Genomic DNA, 27,633 nt, shown 5'->3' with positions numbered 1-27,633 from the left:
AGATAGACAAAAACAGGAACATTCATTTAATACCTGTAGCAGTGTAAATAAATTTTTTTGACTGTCATTTGACAATGCATAACAAAAGCCAAGAAATATTTAAAATACTCTGACTCATTAATCTCACCTCCTGTGGAAATTTATCCTCTGCTTTTTTCCTTAAGAAAGGGCTACTTACAAAACCATTTGCTTTTATTCATGAGAGTTTAAAAAAATGGAAACAATTTAAATGTCTACCATTAGAAAAATGCTTAGGTAAATTAATAATATGTTAACCTGATGCAGCTACTAAAAAGATAAACCCCAAGAAAAGGTTAATGAGTAGTTTCAGAGAAAAAAGTTTTAAATATTATGTATGTTATGATTAAAACCTACAAAAATGTTTTCATACATAAAAAGAAAAACAAAGATTATGAAGGATGGGAATATGTCTGTTTGCAGAAAGGACTAAGGATATAATTTGATGGAAAACTGGTTAAAAATATTTTGAATACAAAATTTATATAAGTAGGGGCGCCTGGGTGGCTCAGTCGTTAAGCATCTGCCTTCGGCTTAGGTCGTGATCCTGGGGGTCCTGGGATTAAGCCCAGCGTCGGGCTCTGTCGGGCTCCCGGCTCAAGCGGGGAGCCTGCTTCTCCCTCACCCTCTGCTGCTCCCCCTGCTTATGCCCTCTCACTTTCTTTCAAATAGATAAATAAAATCTTTTAAAAAAATTATTTTAATTTTTAAAAATTTAGGTAAGTAAACAAAAGAGATTTTTTACTACTGTGTCTGAAATGATATGTCCTAGGTTCTAAAGGCACAAACAGGAGACAAGACACATTTAATATTCATGTGTTCTTGTATCTTTGTTTTAGTATCAATTACATTATCATGTAGTTACAAACTAAACAATTTATTCCCAACTACTTAGGAAAAATTTTTGTAATTTTCTTTTCTTTTTTTTTTTTAAAGATTTTATTTATTTATTTGAGAGAGAGACTGAGAGAGAGAGAGCACATGAGAGGGGCAAGGGTCAGAGGGAGAAGCAGACTCCCTGCTCAGCGGGGAACCCAACGCGGGACTCGATCCCGGGACTCCAGGATCATGACCTGAGCTGAAGGCAGTCGCTTAACCAACTGAGCCACCCAGGCGCCCTGTAATTTTATTTTCTATAAAGTGTCTTACTCCGTACCTTTTCAACTGAAGTTTCTGCATGTAAACTCTTGCTCTCTGCATCTGTTTTACCTTGTGAAAGAACAGGTTTCTTCCCAACTGCCCTTGATAAATTGGGTTTAGGTCTCTGTAGTTGTCTTCTTCCCATCAGTTTAACATTTCTTGACTGATCAGTTTCCCTAGAAAATGAATTATTTATTTTTTATTTTTTTAATGAACATTATTTAAATCGCACCAACATGGAGACACAGTCAAATAAAATTCTGAAAAATTCCTTAAAAATCCACTCAGAGGCAGAAAAGTCCTTTAGGTTTACTTAGAGTAAGAGTAGCAAAAGAGAACGGAAAAACAAGAGCCATGAGGCGGTAACTTATTTTACCAGATGCTAAAAAGAAACTATTCAGCATCAATAATTAAAACACTGGTACTGATAATGTGAATAAACAGATAAATGAAACACAAAAGAAAACTTAGAAGATGACTTTAAAACACATGAAAGTAGTATATAAAAAAGGCAGCATTTCAAAACAGCGAGGATGAAATACAGAATAATGTACTGTTACAAATAATATCAAAGCAATGGTGATGTGAAAACTAACACTGGTGACTAAAATAAAATTAGCTCCATTCCTTGCACTGTACTCATAATATGTTCCAATGCATCAGAGTTAATAAAGCCACACAGTAAACATGGATGAATTCTTTTATAACCTTGAGTTGGGGTAAGCCTTCATAAAGTTTAACTAAGAATTCAGGAGCCATAAAAGAAAAACAAAACTGAGAAATATAACTACATAAAAATCAAAAACTTCTACACGACTAAGTCAGAAGTCAAACTACCAACCAAGAAAGCATGTTTTCCATATCAAAAAACAAGGCTAATCTCCCTAAAATAAAAAGAGCTCCTACAAACATTAGCATCAAAAACTCATTTTAAAAATGGACAAAGAGGGGCGCCTGAGTGGCTCAGTAGGTTGAGTGCCTGTCGCCAGCTCACGCCAGATCAAGCCCCACATGAGCCTGCTTCTCCCTCTCCTACTCCCCGTGCCTGTGCTCTGTCAAATAAATAAATAAAATCTTAAAAAAAAAAAAAGGACAAAGAATATGAACAACTTTAAAAAACAAAATAAAAATAGGTTTTAAAAAAAGCACAAATTAAGGGGGGGGAGGGAGATGTGTGCACCTGTGCAAGCAAGCACAAATGTAACATTAGGAATTATAGAATCTAAGGGGAATTATATACAAATGTTCATGGTTCTATTCTTTTGACTTTTCCTTAGGTTAGAAAATTTTAAAATAAAAAACCCAATAAAAACAAAGCATTACACACCCCTGCCTAAAAAGGAAGAGTGGGGGGGGCGCCTGGGTGGCTCGGTCGGTTAAGCGTCTGCCTTCGGCTCAGGTCATGATCCCAGGGTCCTGGGATCGAGCCCCGCATCGGGCTCCCTGCTCAGCGGGAGGCCTGCTTCTCCCTCTCCATCTGCCTGCCTCTCTGCCTACTTGTTCTCTCTATCTCTCTGCCAAATAAATAAAAATCTTTAAAAAAATAAAATAAAATAAAATAAAATAAAAAGGAAGAGTGGGATGGAGAGAGTATACGGAAGTATTATTTTTTAATCTATCAAGACCAGCATAAATCCTAGTTTGATAAACACCATTTTCTGTTAAGGGAGACATTTCTTACAATGTTGGTGGGAATGTAAACTAGTATAACTCCTATGAAGAACACTTTGGAAGTATCTCTCAAAATTCTAAATGTGTATATGTGTATACACACACACATATATACATTGCAGCAAGCAATTCCATTCTGAATACTCACCCAACAAATACAGATGACCTTTGAACAACACAAGTTTAAGCTGTGTAATTCCACCTATACACAGATTTTTCTCAATACAGTACTGTAAATGTATTTTCTCATTATTATTTTAAGGCACTTTGTTTCTCTAGTTACTTTAATTGTAAGATTACAATATATAATACATATAACATAAAAATATGTGTTAATCAACCAATTACATCATCAGGCTTCCGATCAACAGTAGACTATTAGTAGTTAAGTTTTGGAAGAGTCAAAGTTATTTGTGGATTTTCAACTGCAAAGGGGTCAGCATCCCTAACCACTGTGTTGTTCCTAAGGGTCCACTGTACTTATATACAGTCAAAGGTTAAAAGTTAAAGATTTTAAGCACTGTTTGAAAAAATAACCTATATAGCCATCAGTTGGGCTTTGATAATATAAACTCTAATCCATCTATACACCAGGACACTATGAAGTGCCCACTTCAGCAGCACATGTACACCAGAACACTACATACTATGCAGCTACTCAAAAATAATAAGGAAGATCTTTATGCAAAGATATCAAAATATAAAACCAAAAAATTGAAAAATGGTGTCTCACACATACACTATCATTAGGATTTTAAGAGGAGTAAAAAAATATAAAGAACATACATTTGTATTAGTTTTAAAGTACTTTTTTTAAATCTCTGAAAGAATAGCAGAAATAAATTACACAAGTTACTTAGAGTGAATGTGGACATGGAAGGAGGGGTATTTCACTCTATATCTTTTTATACTTCTAGATGTTTGAGCCGTAAGACCATATTGCCTATTCCAAAGACTAAATTTTTATTTAAAAAAAAAAAAAGTTTCATTCTCTGTGTGACTGTGCTTTACTGAAAATAAGTTTAAGAATTCATAAACTAAACAGCCTTTAAGCCTGTATGAGGAGTTTAGGAGGGACCCAAAAAAGAAGTCTGAATTTCTGAGCTATCTCTCTTCAAAGGCAGATTCTTGTAGTGCTTTTATTCTGTTTTTAGTGCAAATGTTAATCAGTATCTGCACACTAGAAAACATAATTTCTTTAAAGTCATCAATATCAAAAATCTACTACTTTGAAAAATTACTCAAGCCAAGTAAAAGTATCTAACAGCAAATGTTTAGGCTTCCAAATTATTTTAGGATTTCAGCATAAGTCACCATTGTACATAAAATTCCTATCATGGTTATCTATTAAATATGAAAGAGAATCTTTCTGTAATGAAATATAAAGTGATAAGCCTTTATGTCACAACCAGACCATAGTACAATTATATATTAAATGGTGTACGGTCCCTTTCTAGTCCCTAAAGAAAGCAACATTATCATTTCTTAAATAAGAAACCATCACAATTTTGAAAGTAAATTTTAAAATCCTACCATGTAAAATACTTACAATGATTTATTTTTTAGGTCAACACTGCCTTCTTCTGTACAACTACTTTCAACATTATTCACTTCACACAGTGAGGTAATGCCAGCTTCTGATAAAGGCAAATCTGAAGGGCTTGATTCTGAAGCTTCAGTTGCTAGTGAGGTTGCAGCACCTTGTTGATCACTAAGCAAATGAAAACACATCAGGAGGAAAAGAATTCTTGGTAATACATGTTTTATAATAACTACTTAAAATATTTTTTAACATATAAAACCAGTTGGAAAATGATACTTCATATTTTGGAATTATCAATATAAATATCTTGGCTTTTCTATGATCCTTCTTATACCATGTTGTTAAAAGCTGTATCTTTAGGGGCGCCTGGGTGGCTCGGTTGGTTCGGCTTCCAACTCTTGATTTCAGCTCAGGTCATGATCTCAGGATGGTGAGATCAAGCCCCAAGTTGGGCTCCACAATGAGCGTGGAGGCTGCTTAAGATTCTTAACTATAAGGAACAATCGGAGGGTTGCTGGAGGGGAAGAGGATGAGGTGTAATGGGATGATGGGCATTAAGGAGTGCATTTGACATAATGAGCACTGGGTGTTATATGCAAGTGATGAATCATTAAAATCTACCCCTGAAACTAATACTATATGTTAACTAACGTGAATTTATTATTCTTTTTAAAGATTTTATTTATTTATTTGACAGAGAGACACAGCGAGAGAGGGAACACAAGCAGGGGGAGTGGGAGAGGGAGAAGCAGGCTCCCCTCTGAGCAGGGAGCCCGGTGTGGGGCTCGATCCCAAGATCCTGGGACCATGACCTGTGCCGATGGCAGACGCTTAACGACTGAGCCACCCAGGCGCCCCAACTAACGTGAATTTAAATAAAACCTTAAAAAAAAAAAAGATGCTTTCTACAAAAAAAAATTCTCTCTTCCCCTCCCTCTGCCCCTCTCTCCCCACTCGCACACAATTCCTCTCTCTCAAAACCAAACAACAAAAAAAATTGTACCTACAGAGAAAGAGTAGCCACAAATTAACAGGCACAGGAAAACACTCAAGAAGTCAAAATGAAAAATTCTTCATTACATGGGGTTGACAAATCTATGTGTAAAATCAGAGCAATATTTAGGAATAATCTCTCATTAAAATCTTATACAGGCAGGCCCTGCTTTGCATGGTACTCTGTTAACCAAAAGTTTTATAAATCCAAGGACACAGTGCCAATATGCATAAGCTACAGTTAGCACTGTATGCCAAGAGAAGACCACCGTATTATGAAATATCCCAACTTATAATACCATAAATGATGGCCATGTACTAACTGGCACACAGAATGAACACATATGACTTTAACTAGATCTTGTTTTTCCCCTCATTTTTTCTACTGGGTGTTTGTCTTTTCCCAACTAATCAATAAGAGCTCTTTATATATTACTTTTTGGTTAGATAATACACCTAAAACCTCCCAAACAGTAACATGCCTTTCACATTCTTTATGAAACCTTTTGTCAAAAGAAATAGTTATGTTTACTGCAGTCAAATTCATCAATTGTATCTTTTTAAAGTTTTGCTTTTTACATCTTAAGAAATCCTCAACATCACAAAGGTATTTCCAAACACTTTCTTCTAAAAGTTTTCAAGATTTGCTTTATACATGATTTTATTTATTTATTTATTTATTTATTTATCAGAGAAAGAGAGGGAGCACACACAAGCAGGGGGAGTGGCAGGCAAAGGGAGAAGCAGGCTCCCTGCTGAGCAAGGAGTCCAATGCAGGACTTGATCCTCGGACCCTGGGATCATGACCTGGGCCAAAGGTAGACGCTTAACCGACTGAGCCACCCAGCGTCCCTGTAGCCTTTAATCTATCAGGAATTTTGCATAGAGGGTGAAATAAGGATCTAATACTATCTAATATTAGATAGATCTACCCATCTAATGAATATTTAATTCAATCTTCACCCACTAATTTCTAATGCTACCTTTGCTATTTATCAGATTCCTAAATTTTTCCCCCTAGGCTCTATATTCAGTTCTGCTGAGTCAATCTGTCCCTGTGCCAGTAACACACTAATTACTCTAGCTTAAAGTATTAATATATTTCCTCCCCAGAAATGTTGTTTTTCAAATTGTCTTTACCACTCATGACCCTTTGCTCTTGTGTAATTAATAATTTTAGAATCGGCTCACTGTTTTACAAAACCAGTTAGGATCTTAACAGTCATTACAGGGTTGTTTTTCCCCTAAAAATGCCATAGTACCTTTTATGTGTAGTTTATGAAATTAGTTGTATCTCTGAAGTCACAATTTAAATTCTGTCACCTAGCAAATTAAGGACCCAAGGTCCATGGGCTCAGCTTCAAAGAAACTATTAATCTTCCAAATTATATGAACAAACTAGCACAAATAGACAAGTGGGACAGTATCAAACTAAAAAGCTTCGGCACAGCAAAGGAAATAATCAACAAGGTCAAATAACAACCTATGGAATGGGAGAAAATATTTGTAAACCATATATCTGACACAAGCTTAATATCCAAAATATAAAAGGAATGCCTATAATTCAATTAAAATAACCTAATTAAAAAATATGAAAAGGAAATGAATAGACATTTCTCCAAAGAAGACATACAAACAGCCAATAAGTATATGTAAAGAGCCTCAATATCACTAATCAGGGAAATGCGGATCAAAACCACAATGAAGTATATCATATCTCAGTATGTCTGAATAACCATTTTCAAAACAAAGAAAAAAGAAAATAATAAGTGTTGGTGAGCATATGGAAAACTGGTATCTTTGTGCACTGCTGATGGGAAGATAAAATAGCACAGCCACTGTGAAACAGTGGGGAGGCTCCTCAAAAAGTTAAAAATAGAGGGGTGCCTGGCTGGCCCATTCAGTAAAGCATGTGACTCTTGATCTCAGAGTTGTGAGTTTAAGCCCCACATTGGGGGTAGATTACCTAAAAAAAAAAATTAAATGTAAAAAAATATTAACATCACTATCATATGATACAGCATTCCCTCTTCTGGGTATTTTTCTGTAAGAAATGGAAACAGGACCTCAAAGAGATATCTACACTCCAATGTTTATTTAAAATAGCCAAGAGAGGGGTGCCTGGGTGGCTCAGTCATTAAGCGTCTGCCTTCGGCTCAGGTCACGGACCCGGGGTCCTGGGATCAAGCCCCACATCGGGCTCCCTGTTCAGCGGGAAGCCTGCTTCTCCCTCTCCCACTCTCCCTGCTTGTGTTCCCTCTCTTGCTGTGTTCTCTCTGTCAAATAAATAAATCTTTAAAAAAAAAAAACTAAACAGCCTAAATGTTCACTGAGAGATGAATGAATAAAGAAAATGTGATATATGCACACAATGGACTAGTATTTGGCCATTAAGAAAAAGGAAATACTGTCAAATGCTGCAACACAGATGAAACCTGAAAACATGATAGGTGAAACAAGCCAGTCAGGCGCCTGGGTGGCTCAGCTGGTTAAGCGTCCCACTCCTGATTTCGGCTCAGGTCATGATCTCAGGGTTGTGAGATCGAGCCTTGTGTCGGGCTCCATCCTGAGAGTGGAGCCTGCTTGGGATTCTCTGTCCCTCTCTCTCTGCCCCTACCCTGCCCCCCCCACCCTCAAGCCTGCTCTCTCCCCTTACCAAAAAAAAAGAAAAAAGAAACCCATGCAAACATTAACCACAAGACAGCTATAGCAAAGTAATCATCAGAACAAAGAGAAATATCAGAATGATACACACAAATGATAAAAGAGTGATTTCACCAAGATACAACAATTCTAGATATGCATGCACCTAACGAACTTCAAAAGACATGAAGAAAAACAAATAGAACTGAAAAGAGTAACAGGCAAGTTCACAATTGCAGTTGGAGACTTCACACTCCCCTCTCACCTCAGTAACTGATAGAAGATGTAAACAAAGTCAGTAAAGGTATAGAAAAATACCTTGATAAAAGGATAGGGTCAGCTCTTTTCTCAGCTTTTTCACTGGAGGATAAATCCACAATGTGATCCATGTTTTGTAGGCAAGAAAGCTTCTGTTCCTTATCGACTTCATCTTCATTTATCTCAGTCCTTAAAGACTGATCTTTATCTATGAATACAAAATGCATGTTATTCTAAAAAATGAAAACATCTTCTTTTTAAAGCACAAAGGAATTTACATAAAAAAGTGATTTTCCTACAAATCATTAATCCATTCCACATTCAAGTTCCTATATGTAAGGCAGAGATCTTAATTTTAGAACATTAATGAAAAGATAATCAACTTAAAAGTGTGAAAGTTTTAACTGTGTTTTGAGGATCAGCCCAAATTTCCTGAGTAGTTTATAGCATTCTCCTTTTATCTTGCTTAAATTTTAAACAGTTAAAATTATTTGTTCTATATAGCTAGTTAGGAAGCTACAGGCAGACTGGCCTATTCTGCTCCTTCAGAAGAATCATAATTAATACACAGTAACTGCTATCATTTACTTAGTACTTACTAAGTGACAGAAACTCTAAGCCCATCAAATGCATTATCTCATTTAATACTGAAAACAGTTCTATTAAAAGGTGGTAAATCCATCACAGAGAAAAAGAACCTGAGTTCAATATCTTAGGTGACTTACCCAAGGTCATAATGAGCAAACAAAAAAGCTGGAATCTAAACCAAGGTCTGTTTGATTTCCAAAGTCCACCTTCTTAATTACTGAGCTATTCTGCTTTTTATGTAATATCTTTAATGGAAAACCACAAATGAGTATAATATTGTGATGCCTATAAATTATACTCTGCTACTACCACGACTCATTCATTAAAATCATATTGGTAAAACTGAACTACATAAAACTTACATTCTATAGAAAGGTTTTTCTGGTTTGCTACTACCTTCTTCTTCTCTATTTACTTGGTTATCCACTTTAAGTAATCTACATATGAATTCTTAAGAGACTAAAAATGCCCGAATCTCTTTGCCCTCATTCCCTAGCAGATCCTGGGCATCAAAATGAGGAATTCTTAATCTCAGACACAAACTGAGGGTTGCTGGAGTGGTTGGGGGTGGGAGGGATGGGGTGGCTGGGTGATGGACATTGGGGAAGATATGTGCTACGGTGAGCGCTGTGAATTGTGTAAGACTGTTGAATCACAGATCTGTACTTCTGAAGCGAATGACGCAACATATTTTAAGAAAAAAGAAAAAGAAGAAGATAGCAGGAGAGGAAGAATGAAGGGGAGTAAGTCAGAGGGGGAGACGAACCAGGAGAGATGATGGACTCTGAAAAACAAACTGAGGGTTCTAGAGGGGAGGAGGGTGGGGGGATGGGTTCGCCTGGTGATGGGTATTGAGGAGGGCACATTCTGCATGGAGCACTGGGTGTTATGAACAAACAATGAATCATGGAACAGTACACCAAAACAAATTATGTAATATATGGTGATTAACATAACAATAAAAAAATTTTAAAAAAATGCCTGCATTCTAAGGGAGATATAAAAAAAATAGAAAAGAAAAAAGAAAGAAAGAAAGAGAGAGAGAAAAAAAAGGAAGGAAGGATCGAAGGAAGGAAGGAAGGAGGAAACTGATTTCAGTAGCTCTTTTATAAAAATTAAACAACTAATTGTGGATTCAAAGGTGCTCTGTAGAGGTAGAATATGAACACCTGTGATTTATTAAGATACACAAGCAATATACAGTTAACTATATACATTGTCATGACTTCTAATCAGTTTGGTTTTAAGTAGAAAAAGATCAAGACCTGAGCTGAAATCAAGAGTTGGATGCATAACCGAATGAGCCACCCAAGTGCCCCAGAAACATACTTGAGAGAAAAATTTCCCCAGTTCACTTTGGTTTCTTTACCCCTCAACAATAAACTTCTTTCCTTTAAAAACAAAAGGATTTAACACAGTAACATGAATACAGAATACAAAACTTAAGCGTTACTAGTTGCTACTACTCAGAAGTATTTAAATTACATTTCATACTATAGTACACGTTTTCTCAAGTAATACAGGAACTATTAATATATTTAAGAAACTTACTTTTGTATTTTTCTCCTTTAGAATGACCTAACTGAACAGTGGCATTTCCTGAAAGATTTTCTACTTCCTGTTTACCAACTTCATCCTGATTCTTTCTTCTTCTTTTCTTTTGATTTAGGTTTGGTTCTAATGCAATCTGTTCTGAATCCTGTCCTGTTAAAGTCTGAGACTGTTGTTCTTCTTCAACTATCTGAGCATCCTTTTGAGGTGATTCTGTGTCTGAAATTTTGGTGCTCGGAGACACATCTGGATCATCATTTCCTCCTTCACTGGCAACTTTTTTCACTTTGAAAAGCAAAGATATTGTTATAAACATATAAATAACCTATAGAAAAAAATTTTTTAAGATTTTATTCATTTATTTGACAAAGAGAAAGCACACAAACTGGGGGAGCAGCAGACAGAGAGGAACAGGCTCCCCGCTGAACAGGGAGCCCGGCGTGGGGCTTGATCCCAGGACTCTGGGATCATGACCTGAGCCGAAAGCAGACGCTTAACCCACTGAGCCACCCAGGTGCCCCTACAGAAAAATTCTTGAAGACGGAGAAGATAAATACTGAAGGATAACTGGGCAAAAATTTGAAGACAACCCAACACGTCCAACTGGGAATGACTAATAATACACTTACACTATAAAAGTCCACACAACAAATAATAATGAGGTAGGCGTATAAGTAGTAATATGAAAGATTTCAAAAAAAATATTGTTGCACAAGAAACTCAAGTTGCAGAAAACATATATAGTATGATCTCATTTTTATTAAGCAAAAACAATTACATATCCTCTAAGACACACATACACTTGAATAAAAGAGTTTACTAATGGTTATCCCTAGAAAATCTGGACAATTTGATTTGAGGGCCGGGTACAAAAGAGAATTCAACAAATTTATTTTCTGCACCATTTGCTTTTCAATGTACAATCTTTTTAACAAATATTTTTAAACAATTTCTAGTGCCCTTTCTATGAAGGCATATTCACAGTTAACTGTATCAAAAGATGAAAACAAGGGGCACCTGGGTGGCTCAGTTGGTTAAGTGACTGCCTTCGGCTCAGGTTATGATCCTGGAGTCCCGGGATCGAGTCCCACATCAGGCTCCCTGTTCAGCAGGGAATCTGCTTCTCCCTCTGAACCTCCCCCCTCTCGTGTTTGCTCTCTCATTCTTTCTCTCAAATAAATAAAATCTTAAAAAAAAAGATGAAAACAATAAATTAAGTTTAAAAAAACAAACAAGAGAGATCACCATGGAGACATCAACCAAAAACAAACTTAACTTCACAACCATGGTCGATCAAGACATCTTCTCTAAAAATATCTAATCTTAAAAAAATAATAAAATTCAGTGTCATTTACTTTTGTTAAAAAAAGTCGTAACAATATTTTAAAACTGAGAAGACAACACTGGATTCTCTTACCAGAATAACAAACAATAATTTTTAAATTCTGAGACTTGTAATGATATAACTGAAAAGTTCTCACATTAAGTAAGATACAATGACTTACTTACGCTTTCATCTGTTACAGAATAGTCATGTTAATATATCTATTTTAATCTCTGAGGGCCATGTATAGTAAGTAAAAGAAATGACTGAAGAATGAAATAATTTTGTAGTTACCAATACTATGTTTAAAATGATACAGACACCATTCTCCAGAAAAAGAAATATTGACTCCTCTGTGCAGAAGAGAGTTAATGTAGCAGGCCTTACTGCTATCCCTTCAAAGTCCTGCTTAAAAGGTTGGCCTTTGGGCTGTGTCTGGAAACTTGGACTTGGGGAGAATTCACACCAGCCCGACGAAAGTGGCCTAAAATGTTTGTACAAACAATGCGGTTTATGCTGAAAAACTATTTTCGTTTTGGGAGTTCTGAAGTCTGGTATGTGCAAGGCAGAGGGTGTCTACATGACCAGCTTCCAATAAAAACCTTGGATATTGAGTTTCCAACAAGCTTTGCTGGTAGACAACTTGTTATGTATCTCATCATGACTTGTTGCTACAGGAATGAAGCATAACCTGTGTGACTCTAGGAGAGAGGATTGGTAAGCTTGCACCTAAATTCCCCTCCACTTGGAGCCACATGTCTTTCCCTCTGCTGATTTTATTCCACAGCCTTTCACTGTAACAAATCTCAGCTGTTTGTACAACTATATGTTGGATCTTGTGACTCTCTGAGCCAATAATCAAACCTAGCAGTAGTCTTGCAGACCCCCAAAGCAAGCTCTTATGGCCCTAGGCTCGAGTCCTGCCTCTGTCACTACTAAAATTGTGAGACCTTAGGAAAAAGGAACAAGATCTCCAGGGCTGTTTCCAGGTGACTAAAACAAATGGAAAGGGTCTGGGATGTGGACTACCTAACATACGAAGTTCCCTATAGTTCCATGATTCTTTAAAGTACTGGAATAGAGCTAAACATTGTCCTCCTAGATCAGAATTCAAATAATTAAGAAAATATCTGCCTAAAATACAAATACCTACATATAAACAAGGTTCTACCCAGTACAAGTCAACATTAACCCTCAGAAATAAACTGTGCTCGATATTATACTAAGCGAAATAAGTCAATCAGAGAAAAGACAAGTATCATATGATCTCACTGATAGGAGGAATTTGAGAAACAAGGCAGAGGATCATAGGGTAAGGGAGGAAAAAATGAAACAAGACAAAACCAGAGAGGGAGACAAACCATAAGAAACTCTTAATCTCAGGGAACAAACTGAGGGTTGCTGGAGTGGTGGGGGTGGGACGGATGGGGTGGCTGGGTGATGGACACTGGGGAGGGTATGTGCTATGGTGGAGCACTGTGAACTGTGTAAGACTGATGAATCACAGACCTATACCTCTGAAACAAATAATACATTTTATGTTAAAAAAAAAAAAAAGGAAAAAAACTGTGCTCAAACAATACAATTCAGTCCCAAGCAGAAGTATCAGAGTTCCATTTTTAAATATTAGAACTTTGTGCCAGGTTTTACAAAGGAAAATGATGATAAATAACCAAACATGACACCCCCAAATTCCAATGCTCTTTTATTAGCTACAACTATGCCCTAGATGCAAGAAAGATGTTAAATAGCCCAGCCATGCCAAATATAAAATTTACACAGAAGTACTATTTTGGGTGAGATAACTAAAAGACTGGAGAAAAATCAATTCTCCCCAATGGATGCCCAGATGATCTCAACTACCTAAAGGACATAGGAATGCTGAAAGACTTAAGGGACATTCCAAGTCTATTATTATTAATAGAACACACTTTCTTTTAGTTTACCTTTTACATTTTTCCGTGGTTTAGAAGATTTCTTCTCCTTTAAACTCTGATTTTTAACAGATTTTTGTTTTCTTTTCTCTTCTTCAGCAAGAACTTTCTGAAGCAAATGAGCAAAAAAATCGAAGTCAAAAGGGCGCTTTTCCTCTGTTATAAAAAAAAAAGGAAAAAGAACCTTCAAGTTTTTATTTTAAAAAAAGAAAGAATTTTCAAGTATCATGACATCAAAAGCAAATGGGCTTATTAGTAGGAGAATGCGTAACCAACTCTAGTCACTGCAGTAGTCAAAGGAAAATCAAGCAATAAAAAGGAATAAGCTACATTAGTTTAAAAAAATTTAAAAAGGAACTATGTACTGATATAAGTGATATGATAGGAAAATTTCAAAAAGGCAGACTAAAAGAAGGCAGACATAAAAGAGTACATACTGTATGATGCCATGAATAAGAAGTTCTAGAACAAGCTAAACTAATTAACCTATGATGATTCAAATAAAAACAGTGGTGGCCCTGCATCAAGATAGCTGTGGAAACTGACTAGAAAAGGACACGAGGGGCCTTTCTGGAGTGATGAAAATGTTCCATACCTTGTTTTGGGTGGTAGTTACACAGGTATACTCTTTGTCAAAACTCAAACTATAAATTGCACTGTAAGTAAATTATCAATCACCTTTAAGACTAATTAGTATGACTAATTCCTCAAAAGCCTCTCCACCACATGTCCTCTCTTATCACAACCCTTTCACTATTTACCCTTCCAAGTATCAACAAAGAAGGAAGCAAATGAATTTTGATCAGGACCACTCGCACTAAATATCCAACACCACCATTACATCAGAAAGAGCCATGAACGGGGTGCCTTGCAGTCTCAGTCAATAGACTGAGTCATGGGATTATTGATCTCAGGGTGTGAGTTCAAGCCCCATGTTGGGCAGGAGCCTACTTTAAAAAAGAAAAAGAAAGAGCCATGAACAAACCAGGAATGAATCCATTACAGGAGTCAAATCTTTGCTTAAAATCTACATCTAACAATACAGTGAAGGTAGAAAAAATTATGCTCTATATACATAAGCCCCAAGATTGGTTTAATTGCCTCAGAAAAAGAGGTATATAGGGGCACCTGGGTGGCTCAGTCGGTTAAGCCTCTGCCTTTGGCACAGGTCACAATTGCAGCATCCTGGGATTGAGCCCCGCATTCGGCTCCTTGCTCAGCAGGGAGCCTGCTTCTCCCTCTCCCTCTGCCACTCCCCCTGCTTGTGCTCCCTCGCTCTCTCTGTCAAGTAAATGAATAAAATCTTAAAAAAAAAAAAAAAAGGAAAAGAAAAAGAGGTATATACAGTAACAAAAATAAAGTAGCCTCAAGAAACCAAGCCCAAACCTAGGATTCCTGAAGGCCCTGTTTATTGTGGACCCAGCCTTTTTCTGTTCTGACCATCCACAACAATGATTCTGAAAAATACAGCATTAAAATCATTCTGACAGGATGGGGCACCTGGCTGGCTCAGTCAGCAGAGCATGCAACTCTTAATCTTGGGGTTGTGAGTTCAAGCCCCACAATGGACCTAGAGAGTGCTTAAATAAATAAACTTAAAAAAAAGTAACTCTCAGAGGAACTGAAAATAGAAGTTATATGTAATGTATGGTGATTAACATAATAAAATTAAAAAAAACAGTAAAAAAAAGAAAATAGAAGTTATAAAAGAAAAAAAATTGAGGTTTTAATTTTTTTTAATTTTCCACCACAAAGCACCCAAATCAGTGAATTTAAGTTATAATGGCTTTAACAATGGCTCCACACCCCCATAAAGACTTTACAGATCTATAGATTCTTTTCTGATTATAATGCACTGAATGTAATGCACAGTTTCAAGACCACCTCGCTGAAATGGAGAAGACTGACGACCAAAACAATCCAGATCTTCCAGGAGCCATTCCTGGAAGTCATGTCCCTGAGGACCCACAACAACACTGGGTGTAGAGTCCAGTCATCTACCTTAGTGTCTACTCATAAAGTAAACACACATGCTATACAACATCAGTCTTCACTTGAGGTTTTGTTCTGAGACTAGCACTACAGCAATACTGAATACATTTATTTATCATGAAACATTGATAACTATCTTCCAAAGACTATAGGTACTACTTTATTTTTTTTAAATAGGTATCAAACCTTTGTCTGTCTTTTAAGTTTATTTATTTATTTTTTTAGTAATCGTTACAACCAACATGAGGCTCTAATTCATGATCCCGAGATCAAGAGTCACAAGCTCTTCTGACTGAGCTAGCCAGGCATCAGGCATTCCTACAGGTACTATTTTAAACAATGCATTCAATTTTGTTTTTCTGTACAGATCTCTTGATGTTTTCCTCTGGACTCAAAAAGAAAAAAAATGTTAATTTCAATGAGGCTATTACTTAAAAGCTGAAAAATACCATTCCTTCAAATCAGGTATAAATTCAGATGCCATCTTTTTAGATAAAACGTTCCTGACCATTCAATCCACACATCCACTCTTCACTCCCTTTTTTCTTCTTCTCAGAAATTACTCACTTTCTGCAATTAACCATGCTTACTGACTTTATCCTTTCCCCCATCCAATTAGACTTACAGCTCTAAAAACAAGCTTCTCATATGCCCTGTTCACCAGTATATTCTCAATGCCTAGAACACTAACTAGCACACAGGAGGTATTCAGTATTGTTAACTGAATGACCACAAGAAGGAATCATCTATAGTATAAGTTCTTCCAGAAACAACTTCTTCTTGAATACAGTTCCCTCAAAATAAAAAACATTTAGAAATGGTATCTTCAGGGGGCACCTGGATGGCTCAATCAGTTGAGCATCCAACTCCTGATTCTGGCTCAGGTCATGATCTCGGAGTTCTAGGATCGAGCCCCGAGTCAGGCGCTCAGCGGAGAGTTGGCTTGAGATTCTCTCACTCCCTCTCTGCCTCTCCCCCACATGAGATCCCTCCATTTCTCTCTAAAATAAATAAATAAATCTTGAAAAAAAAATGGTATCTTCAGTTCCTTTATAACTTCTGGAACTCAGAGCTCTGCTTACTTGCTTCTTGATGTTTTAGCTTATCCCTTGCCCAAAGATCTGTTTGTTATCAGCTCCCAGACCTGCACTGCTAAAGAGAAAAATCTCCAGCCTCATTCTTCCTATGACAATAAAGAGGCAAAACAAATCTAAAACACAATGGACTAAACACAAAAGATTGGTCATTTTTTAAGATCTCCAAGTGGTATGTTATAGAAGAGGTCTTAATACTTACGAAAGGCTTTGTCTATTCTCCATCCATTTGTTTTCTCTTCACGTTTAAATTTATTCTGTTAATAAAAGAAAAAAAAAACTATAGTAATTTTCTCCCATTAAAAAAGTGAAGATTAGGGGCACCTGGGTGGCTCAGTTTTGGGCATCTGCCTTCGGCTCAGGTCATGATCCCAGGGTCCTGAGATCAAGCCCCACATTGGGCTCCCTGCTGAATGGGAGGCTTGTTTCTCCCTCTCCCACTCCCCCTGCTTGTGTTCCTGCTCTCGCTATCTCTGTCAAATAAATAAAGAAAATCTTTAAAAAAAAAAAAAAAGGGAAGATTACAGAGGTGCCTGGGTGGCTCATCGGCTAGGCATCAGCTCAGGTCATGATCTCAGGGTCGTGAGATGAAGCCCTGCTGAGGCTCCACACTGGACATAAAGCCTGCTTGAGATTCTCTCTCTCTCTCTCTCACATTCCCTCTGCCCCTCCCCCTTGCTCACACGTGCATTTTTGTGTGTGTGTGTCTCTCTCTCTAAAAAAATTAAAAAGTGGGGCACCTGGGTGGCTCAGTCAGTTAAGCACCTGCCTTCGGCTCAGGTCATGATCCCAAGGTACTGGGATCAAGCCCCATGTCAGGATCCCTGCTTAGTGAGGGGAGCCTGCTTCTCTCTCTCCCTCTGCTGCTCCCCATGCCTGTGCTTTCTCTGTCTCTCTCTCAAATGAATAAATTTTTAAAAATCTTAAAAAAAAAAAAAAGGGATGAAGATTTATACTGAGCTCCCTAAACCTCCTTATAATCAACAGCATAAATCAGTAATGGAAGCTAAGTATACAGAGAATGTAAAAAAATAAAGTCAATTAGCCTGGTAACAGATCAAACTGTAATCAATTAAGCTAACCAGTATTAGCTTTTTAAAAACTAATATATTCACATCAAGTTAAACATCTTATGTTATTATTCTAATGTTTGTTATGACATGGAGGAAAGACTGTACAGAAACAACTAAGCAAATTTTTGAGTCAGGCAGTTTATCTTTAGAGTCTTCTTTATATTAAGACACATTTCTTGATTTTCTGAGCACCAAAGAGCACATCATTCTCAGCTGAACACCAGATTAAGATGGAGATGGTTAAAGTTTAAGGTTCCATCCAAAAGTCATTATGAAGTCTGACAGTAGAAGCCTGTGTTTGAGAATGTCAAAAAATGTATGCATATCCTGGAGGAGCAAATAATCACTAATCTCTCCCCCTTCTATAGATCAGTAGTCTAAAAGCTTTTGTTGAAAATACAAAAATCAAACTTTTTATTGGAAAAAAATAAAGAAAAATCACACAATACAAAGCAGCACTTCGTGGCACCCTTCTTCCCTCTGAAAAAGTCTAACCACTAACCTGACTTTAAAAGAACTCACTTTCTTGCCTTTCCTTACTGTTTATCATTCAAACTTTAAACTCTTTAGTTTAACCTTGCCCATTCTTTAAAAACTCCATAGGACTTTAACATATTTTTATCTATAGGTTATCCTTCTTTTCCAGTCTTTATTTTCTTCATAAAACTTATTACCAAGTAACATCAAACTTTTCAAAATCATCTTTCTCCTATAAAGATTATATTATTCTTTAAACGTCTCGTCAAAAGTTAACCTCCATAAGGCTATCATCGCTAAATTAAACATCCTAAGAGAAATGCCAATCAGCTTTAGGCATTATTCAATTTTAAAACATTACTACACCATATTTTACCTAAATGAGAATATAATTGAGAACAATTTAAAACATTTTTAAAAATGTATTGTTATTTCATTGAATTTATAGGCAGGAACTATTCCAGACTAAATTCCATGATCGTAAAATAAATCCCATTATATCCACCTCTAACGCTGATAAAGTAACTGGTTACAGGCTTACTAAACACATCCAACCACACCAAAAATAACTTTACCACAATGGGCGCCTGGGTGGCTCAGATGGTTAAGTGTCTGCCTTCAGCTCGGGTCATGATCCCAGGGTCCTGGGATCGAGTCCCCCATCAGGCTCCCTGCTCCTTGGGAGCTTGCTTCTCCCTCTGCCTCTCTCTCTGTCTCTCATGAATAAATAAATAAAATCTTTAAAAAAAAAAAAAACTTTACCCCTGAACAAAACAAATGAATCAACTATTTCCAAACACTAGACAATAGCAAGAGCAAAACTACAACTCCACATTTCCAGAGAGAATGGAAACATTTAAGATGTGCCAATGTTCACCCTAGCTCTCTGACTGGGCTACATTTCCTAAACAATGAAAAGGAAATAAAGGCCAAAGGCAGCAGAACTCTCACTGAGCCAAGGAGGTAGAGAATCTTTGGGGGTTCTAGAGAAAAGAGAGCAATTTAAAAGGGGAGCCTCACAAGCCTAGTAGAAGTATCCCATGGGTCCTTATTCTATATGTGGGTTCCCCATGCCCAAAGCATGAAGCCTAAGAGAGAACAACTCCTCCAGGAATGACAGCAGAAGAAAGATACCAGCAGTCACATAACACAGTGAGGTGATAGAATTCTAGCCCACACAAATGGAAAGTTAACACCCAAACATTTACTCAGGACACCAGAAAAGCCACCTGTTAGAGATAAGGACCAGTCTTAGAGCAGCCCTTCTCAATTGGGGTTCTAGCAGGAGAATTAAACCCTAATGCCCTAAGGCATCCACTGTATGTAATGAATTACCTTCTCTCCTGTACATCTAGAACAATACTAATATGGCGGTCCTTCGAGAACACAGAAAACAGTAATTCAAATTATTTTCTATGATTCAGATGAGAAGCCTAGAATACGGACCAGTCTAGATCTGCCTTATTAAAGCCTGAAACCAAGCCTTGAAAGGCAAAGGAGAGTTGGGAGGACATTAGCTACCTTTTAGAATAAAATAACACCCTTTAAAGGAGAACAACAAACATAATCTAGATATTATCAAACATACCAACCACAATGTCTAGTACTCAATTAAAAAAACTACATAAGACATGAGAAAAGATAGAAAAATGTGATACACAAGGAAATAAAAGGAGACTCAACAGAAATAGATCAACATGACATAGATGTTGAAATCAGTAGACAAGAAAGTTAAAGCACCTATTATAAATATGTTCAATGATTTAAAGGCAAATCTAAAATGAACAGATAGGGAAATCTCAGAAGAAAGGAAACTAAGAAAAATAACCAAGTGGAAATTAAAGAAACGAAAAATATAACATGAGAAATGAAGCATTCACTGAATGGGCTTATCTGCAGATTGAAGAAAGCAGAAGACAGGGTCAGTCAACTTGTGAATGCAATAATGGAAACAAACCAATACCAAAAAAAAAAAAAAATCAGAAAAAAACAAACAGAGCTTTAGTAACCTTAAGTATAATGTTATGCATACTAACACACATAAGTGGAGTCCCAGAGAGCAAGAACAAAGTGGAAAAAATATTGAAAATACACTATCCCTGGGCAAATCATAATCATACTGTTGAACACCAGAGTTAAAGAAAAATATCTCGAAAACAGCCACAGAAAAACAATTTATCACATACAAGGGAAGAATAACATAAATATGATTCTTCATCAGAAATACTGGAAGCCAATGGACAATGGAATGACAATTTTAAAGCACTGAAAGGATAAACTGTCAAACCACCTGCATATCCAGCAAAAATATCTTGCAAAAGTGAAGCTGAAATAGAGACCTTAAGATAAATCAAAATTGAGAGAATTTTTCAACAGCAGACCTGCCATTCAGACCTACAAGAAGAAATGAAAAACATCAAAACTGGTGGCTAAATATTAAACATGGCTACATATTAAAACTAGTTTCTTTTTTTCTGCTCAATTTCCTTTAAAGATAAAAGACTTTAAGCCAAAATAAGTTGGACATAAAACTGGGTTGTGTAAAAGTGAAATATAGAATAGCACAAAAGAGGAAGGGTAAATAGAATATACCTTTAAGAGTTTATTACTTGTGGAGTATGAAGCATAAAGAGTAAAGTGGTACAAAAGAGAAAATAAAAAATAATATTAAAATTATCTGAATAACCCAAAAGGAGGCAGCAAATGAGAAGTGAAAAACAAATGGGGTAAGTGGAAAATATTGAGATGGTAGACTTAAACCCATTAAGCCGAAGGCAGTCACTCAACCAACTGAGCCACCCAGGCGCCAACCTAAATTTTCAACTTAAGAAGCTAGAAAAAGAGAAAATTAAAGGCAGAGTAAATAGAAGAAAGGAAAAGTTAAAAATTTGAAAAAAATGAAAATACACAAATAAATGAAAACGTATAGCTAAAAGTTGGTTCATTAAAAAGATTTTTGGAAGTCAAAATACCCTTAGCAAGACAAAGGAAAAACAAAAGGGAGAGAGAAGGAAAACATCAATTATCAATGAAAGAGGACTATCCACCACACATTAAAATTTTCAGTAAACAGTATAAAAACTTCATACCTATAAATTCAACAGCTTAGCATCAAAACTGACACAAGACAAAACTGAAAATCTGAGTATACCTATAGGTATTAAAGAAATTGAATTTATAATCAAAATTCTTCCTGCAAAGAAAATTACAGGCCCAGATGGTTTCACTGTTGAATTCTATCAAACATTAAAGGTGAAATACCACTAATCTTAAATTTGTTCACATAAAAGAGGGAATATTTTCCAACTCATTCTCTATGACCAGCATAATCCTAGTACCAAAACATTTTGGACAAAGACATTAAAAAAAATTACAAAATATCCCTCATGAACAAAAATGCAAAAAAAACCCTCAAGAAAATACAGTAAAATTCAACATACAAAAAGAATAATACAAGTTTGGTTCAACACTTGAAAATCAATATAACTGACTAGTCCATTTTTACTTTTCTATACTTTGCCCAAAGACCTGTTGAACTATACTAAACTTAGGGGAGGAGTCTAAATAATTTTAGAGAGAAATAGTCTAGTGACAAACTTATCATTAATTACTCAAATCAGAAAGCTCCCCTAGACCGTCAATTTCTAGTGTTAGGGCACCTGGGTGTCTCAGTTGGTTAAGCGACTGCCTTCAGCTTGGGTCATGATCCTGGAGTCCCGGGATTGAGTCTCACATCAGGCTCCCTGCTCGGCAGGGAGTCTGCTTCTCCCTCTGACCTTCCCCCTGTCATGCTCTTTCTCTCTCTTTCTCAAATAAATAAATAAAATCTTTAAAAAAAATTTCTAGCTTTAACATTTTGTTTTCTTTACAAAGATCAACATTAGAAAAGGAACATAAATAATATAAACAATTCTTCATCTTTTGCAGAAATAGGATGACCATTACATTGTACATGGTCCACAGGCGAAGGATCCATGCCCGGTCTAGTTCAAGAAAAAAAAAAATCTATCCTAATATTCTTTTAATTAATGAAGAAAAAAACCCATGGTTGAATAAGATGTCATCATAAATTGGAAATGCATTACAGCAACATAGTGTGCACTCAAATGCACTCGATCCCAGGAAACTTGTAATTTTCTTTTTTTTTTTTAAAGATTTTATTTATTTATTCATGAGAGACAGAGGAGGAGAGAGAGAGAGAGAGAAGCAGAGGGAGAAGCAGGCTCCCAAGGAGCAGGGAGCCCGATGCGGGACCCTGGGATCATGACCTGAGCCGAAGGCAGACACTTAACCATCTGAGCCACCCAGGCACCCAACTTGTAATTGAGTTTCTCGCAAAAAGAACAATAAAACAGAGAATGCTCATTCTTTCAGGCATATTAAAGCACTAATTCACACCACTGCTGTTGTTAATAGTGTCCCTGACTGTCCAAAAAGTTAAGATAGCCTAGAAAAACAATGGTTAGTTCAGATAAAGAGAATTACTTAACTTACCATGCTTCTCTTCATGCCTTCCGAGGAAATTCAGAAACACATTGTGTTCAGAAGCTACCCTTAACCCAAATATTCTGGTACATTTATCTTCTCTCTTCATCACTTAGCTCTTCTTTTATCTTAATTTCTTTGGTTTTATTGGTACTCCCTCAAATCCATTTTAGAAGTGGGCAACATATCAATAATATGCTAAAACCAAGGAGACTCTACTCATATTACAATTAATATTTCATTACTTTCTGAGCTATACAAAGGGAAAGATCTACCCAAAACATTGTAGTGAAAAAGGATGGACTGAGATTTAAATAAAAGTTAAAAAAAATAGTATTAGTAACTTTTGGCCCTTTTCCAATCAATGAATGTAATGCGTTTACTTTACCTTAATTTCTATCCTTGCTCTGTGAGGAAAAAGCTGTCCGATCATAGAAAAGTCAGTTCCTACCATGCTGATGGCTAAAAAAAACATATCTGTTTCTGTAAAAATATTTAGAAAGAATGAAAATTAATCTCAGTATGTCAGAGGAAAAAAATCTTAGATTAAGTATATATTTTGAGTTAAAAATAAATTTGAGAGTACTTAATAGTATTTAGGAAATCTTTAGTCAATTTTATTGCAAAGAACTTCATGAATCTCAAACATCTCTAAACTTTTATACAGGAACATGATAAAAGAAATTTCTATGTTCATACCAAAGCAGCTGGAATAAAAAAAAAAAAAAAAGACAACGACAATAACATTCTGCCTTTCTGGTCTCAAAGTGACCAAACTGTCAGTCATAGCCAGTATATTACTGCTTTAATGGAAGCAACTGAGATGTGCTAATTAGTATGCGAAAGAAAGTAGCTAGAAAAACACTTAAGAAACTACTAATAGAAGTAACCTCAACAGAATAGGACTGCGGAAGTGAAAGGAGGGAAGTATAGAATTTTCCTGTTGCCCTGTATTATTCTGTTGTTTTTAATTTTTTTTCTCAAAACAACTTGCATTATTTTTATAAGAATAAGCAATACCATTCGTAGGTATTACATGCTTTTTTAACAGCCTAATTTTTACCTTTACAAACGTTATTATACAATGAAGGTATAACATTATTATGAGTATTAAAACTATTAATAATTTTCCACAAAAATTTTGTTTTTTATACAGGGATTTGACAGAGAGGAATATTCCAGCCCAAACGACCATAACGCTAATTCCTAAAAACATTACTAAGATAAAGCCAGAGATATAGTTCTATGGTATTGGGAGGGGCAACCCCACTGGAAGGTGCCAGTAAAATTAGCTAAAGAGAAAATAACATGGTTTGTGTTTTATTTACTTACAGAAAATTATTCACTTTATTTCAAATAAATAACCTACACAATTTAAATGAAAATTAGTGGGGCGCCTGGGTGGCTCAGTCATTAAGCGTCTGCCTTCGGTTCAGGTCATGATCCCAGGGTCCTGGGATCAAGTCCCACATCAGGCTCCTTGCTCGGTGGGAGGCCTGCTTCTCCCTCTCCCACTCCCCCTGCTTGTGTTCCTGCTCTCGCTAACTCTCCCTCTCTGTCAAATAAGTAAATAAATTCTTAAAAAAATAATAATAAATAAAATGAAAATTAGTTACCTTTATTTGACCATGGTTTAGAGTAATAGTTTTTCCTAAAGCTGGAATATGTAGTTGTAGAACCACGCTCAAATATGGGGTCATTTTCCTCAACCACACAGGGGCCTTTTGTCCTTAAAACTTCTACAGTTAAACTGAAAAAGACACATTTTTAAATAGATCTGCACTAAAAACAGAGAAAAATAATAAATGATATCTGAATAGTTATATTTTGAAATTTACCATGGCAGAATCATATCAAAAGTATAACATATGAGGTATGCATATTTTCAAAGAATCTGCTAATTTTCACTTAAAATGTGATTGCCAAGGAATAAAAATAAATGCCAACATTTTTCCAAAATCCTTAATAGCAATATAAAATTTACACATTATCTTTGGGCCACCAAAAAATTATTTGTTTTATTAACTTGTGAATGTCTCCTATATTTAATATATATTTTATCATGCTAGACCCAGCAGAAAATATCAAGAAATATAAGCATTTGATATTTATGTTCCATGTTTCTATACACAAAGCAGTTCAATACTTTTAATTATTTAATGACCAGTAAAATCATCATCACAATATAAAACACACAAAAACAATTACTAATAGTATTGCATTAATGTTTAATTATCATAGAATTTTACATGCTATAAAAAGATTTTTTAACTAAACTGTCGAAAGACTTTCTATCACCCTTTTTTATTTACTTACTACCTGTGAATTTATCTTCTTTTTAAAAAAACATACTTTGGACAAACAACAAATTGCACAATGCCAAATTTGAAAAATTTAATGTTATAACTGAGAAATTAAAACTACAAGGTGAATTAAACCTTGTCCTAACAGAAATCATAGAATATTAAACCTATGATTCACTGCATTTTCATTACTTATTACCAAACAACAAAACATGGTATTAGTCAATAATATGAAAACCTGAATTTTGACTTCAAGACTGAATCAATTTTTGAAATCTATCATCAGTAGAGGCCAGCATATGATTAGTTCAGTAGCTCATCCCAATTACCAGTAAAGTTAGTAAACAATGGTGGTAGGTTAATGGATGACAGATCAGTAGTACCATCTTCTCATACAAAACATAGCATAAAAATTCCTAGAAATTATAAATGAATCTAACTCACTTTTCCATTTACAATACCCATTAGAAAAATATAAATATCAGTGTCTAAGTGACAATGCCTGATGCAGAAACTCTCTCTCTCATTAAACAAAGCACATTTGTTCTCAGGTTTTTGAAAACCACAGTCTTTTTTTTTTTAACTTACCTTTCTTCATCCAAAATAATGGAACCATCTTCTGCCACTTTTACTCGAGGAACCAGCAATGGTCCGTCATCTACCTCTTCTTCTAGTTCTTCATTATCTGCCGGATCAGGAGTACTCTTACCTTCTTGCCTACCAAATGTAAAGATAAGTTAATTCATATATCCATGAAAAGAGGTAATTTTCTGAATACTACGAACTTGTGAAGTAAATTACTTCAAATCCTACCTTCTATTTATTTCCAACTTTCCCTATAACCTAATTGAAAATATTACATGTTAAGGACGGGGCTATAAGAATTTCTCTAATTTTATCCGGTAGCACTTAGTAAAAAGCTTTTACTCACTTTTGAATATAGAGGAACAAATTATCATCTTTTCTGTCTCAACAAAGTATCAGATAAACCAAATAGATAATGGGTAATTAACAACAACAACAAAAAAAAACCTTAGTTATAAAGCATTAGTTTCCAGACCATTTTATTAACTCTTCATAACAATCCTTGGGCATTAGTATTTTCCCTTTTCTCTTAAGATTTTTAAAATTTATTTATTTGAGAGAGAGAGCACGAGAGGAGGGGAGGGAGAGGGAGAAGCAGGCTTCCCGCTGAGCAGGTGGGGCTTTATCCCAGGACCCCGGGATCATGACCTGAGCTGAAGGCAGATGCTTAACCAACTGAGCCACCAGGTGCACCAAGCATTACTATTTTCAAACCAATTTGAGGTTTGCAGTAGATAAATAATCTTTGCTCTAGATTACACAACAGTAAAGGCAGACCAAGAAGCTAAATACAGTTTTCCAGATAATAACTCTAAATCCCACATACCTTCCATTCAACTACATCATCTCCTTAAGGTTTTACAGAAGCAAACATAACCCATAAATCTGTAAAAATACAACCTATTACTAAAGTCTGAGAATTCTGCTTTAAAACAATATAAATTCTAAGCAGAATAGCAATCATAACTTAACAACCTTTGAAGTAACAACCAGAAAATCCCAATGTTTCTGGCAATTTTCCATAATCCCCCCCATCTTGAATTACAGAACTATAGTAACTTCCCAGGAAGCCTCTTGGAGACATTTCCTACTAGTAAGTGACCATTACTGTGCCGTGTGGAAGGCAACAAGAAACTTGTACATCTCTAGTGGCATCAAAACTATAAAAAGAAAAGAAAGGAAAGGAAAAAGAAAAATATATACATGCTTGTTTAGAGAGACACAGAATGGAACTAGAATGATACGTTAAAAAATCGGTAACATTTGTTGCCTCCACAGAAGAACAAGATGACAGAAAAACAGATCTGGAACACTTTTCTCAGTATACTTTTGTTCCATGTGGTTTTTATACCATTGTATTACATTATTATTCTAAAACAAAACAAAATCCTTTTTAATTCTAAAAGCTTTAACCAAAATCATACCACTGGCCATTTCCATATATAATACATAAACAGTGTGGATCTTTCATTTTGATTTAAATCAGACATTAACTTTTATTCTTGTTACTCTATTTAAATATTCCTATCACATGTAACTTGACTGTAACAAAAAACAGTATTTGATTTCATTTTTTAAAAACTACCCACCAAAGAATTTATTTAAAGAAAACTGTAAGATAAATGCTTACTCTCTTGTTTGGACTGGTGTCAATGATTTTTCAGTTTTCTTTTCTTGCTCCAGTGAAGAACTAACAAATAAATAACATTTGTTTTTAAATATGTAAAAAGATTTAATATTTAATATAAAAAATACTTTTAAGTAATTTGCACATGTCTCTTCTATGCATTAGCAAGAAAGAAATTATTTTAACTTGCTTTTAAAATTATACACCATAACATCATTATTAATGACAGTGTGTGGTCCAAGAGTCAATTTCTCAGTCAAAAATTCTGTCATCAAGTATAAATAGTTTGCTACACCCTAAGTACGGAATGTTTTTACTCTCTAATTCCTTAGTG

The 27,633-nt window shown here is 35.6% G+C and overlaps 1 protein-coding gene across 1 annotated transcript in view; it reads right to left on the bottom strand.

Moving 5' to 3' along the window:
- The window catches only part of BDP1 (BDP1 general transcription factor IIIB subunit), an 87,179-nt gene that overhangs the window by 53,872 nt on the left and 5,674 nt on the right, over positions 1-27,633 (bottom strand). Inside the window, exons 4-13 of the mRNA XM_028089637.2 lie at positions 27,303-27,362; positions 25,676-25,804; positions 24,401-24,534; positions 23,173-23,267; positions 16,952-17,006; positions 13,676-13,819; positions 10,406-10,690; positions 8,327-8,474; positions 4,379-4,540; positions 1,175-1,334 (exon numbers count right to left, since the gene is read on the bottom strand). Of these exons, the coding sequence (XP_027945438.1) occupies positions 1,175-1,334; positions 4,379-4,540; positions 8,327-8,474; positions 10,406-10,690; positions 13,676-13,819; positions 16,952-17,006; positions 23,173-23,267; positions 24,401-24,534; positions 25,676-25,804; positions 27,303-27,362 (1,372 nt within the window). The remainder of the gene's footprint in view (positions 1-1,174; positions 1,335-4,378; positions 4,541-8,326; positions 8,475-10,405; positions 10,691-13,675; positions 13,820-16,951; positions 17,007-23,172; positions 23,268-24,400; positions 24,535-25,675; positions 25,805-27,302; positions 27,363-27,633) is intronic.

The sequence above is a fragment of the Eumetopias jubatus genome, unplaced genomic scaffold, assembly GCF_037043125.1.
Source record: "Eumetopias jubatus isolate StellerSeaLion01/CBP00866 unplaced genomic scaffold, mEumJub1_p1.0 scaffold_5, whole genome shotgun sequence".
In the NCBI taxonomy this organism is placed as follows: Eukaryota; Metazoa; Chordata; class Mammalia; order Carnivora; family Otariidae; genus Eumetopias; species Eumetopias jubatus.
This window is presented reverse-complemented; position numbering and strand designations above follow the sequence as displayed.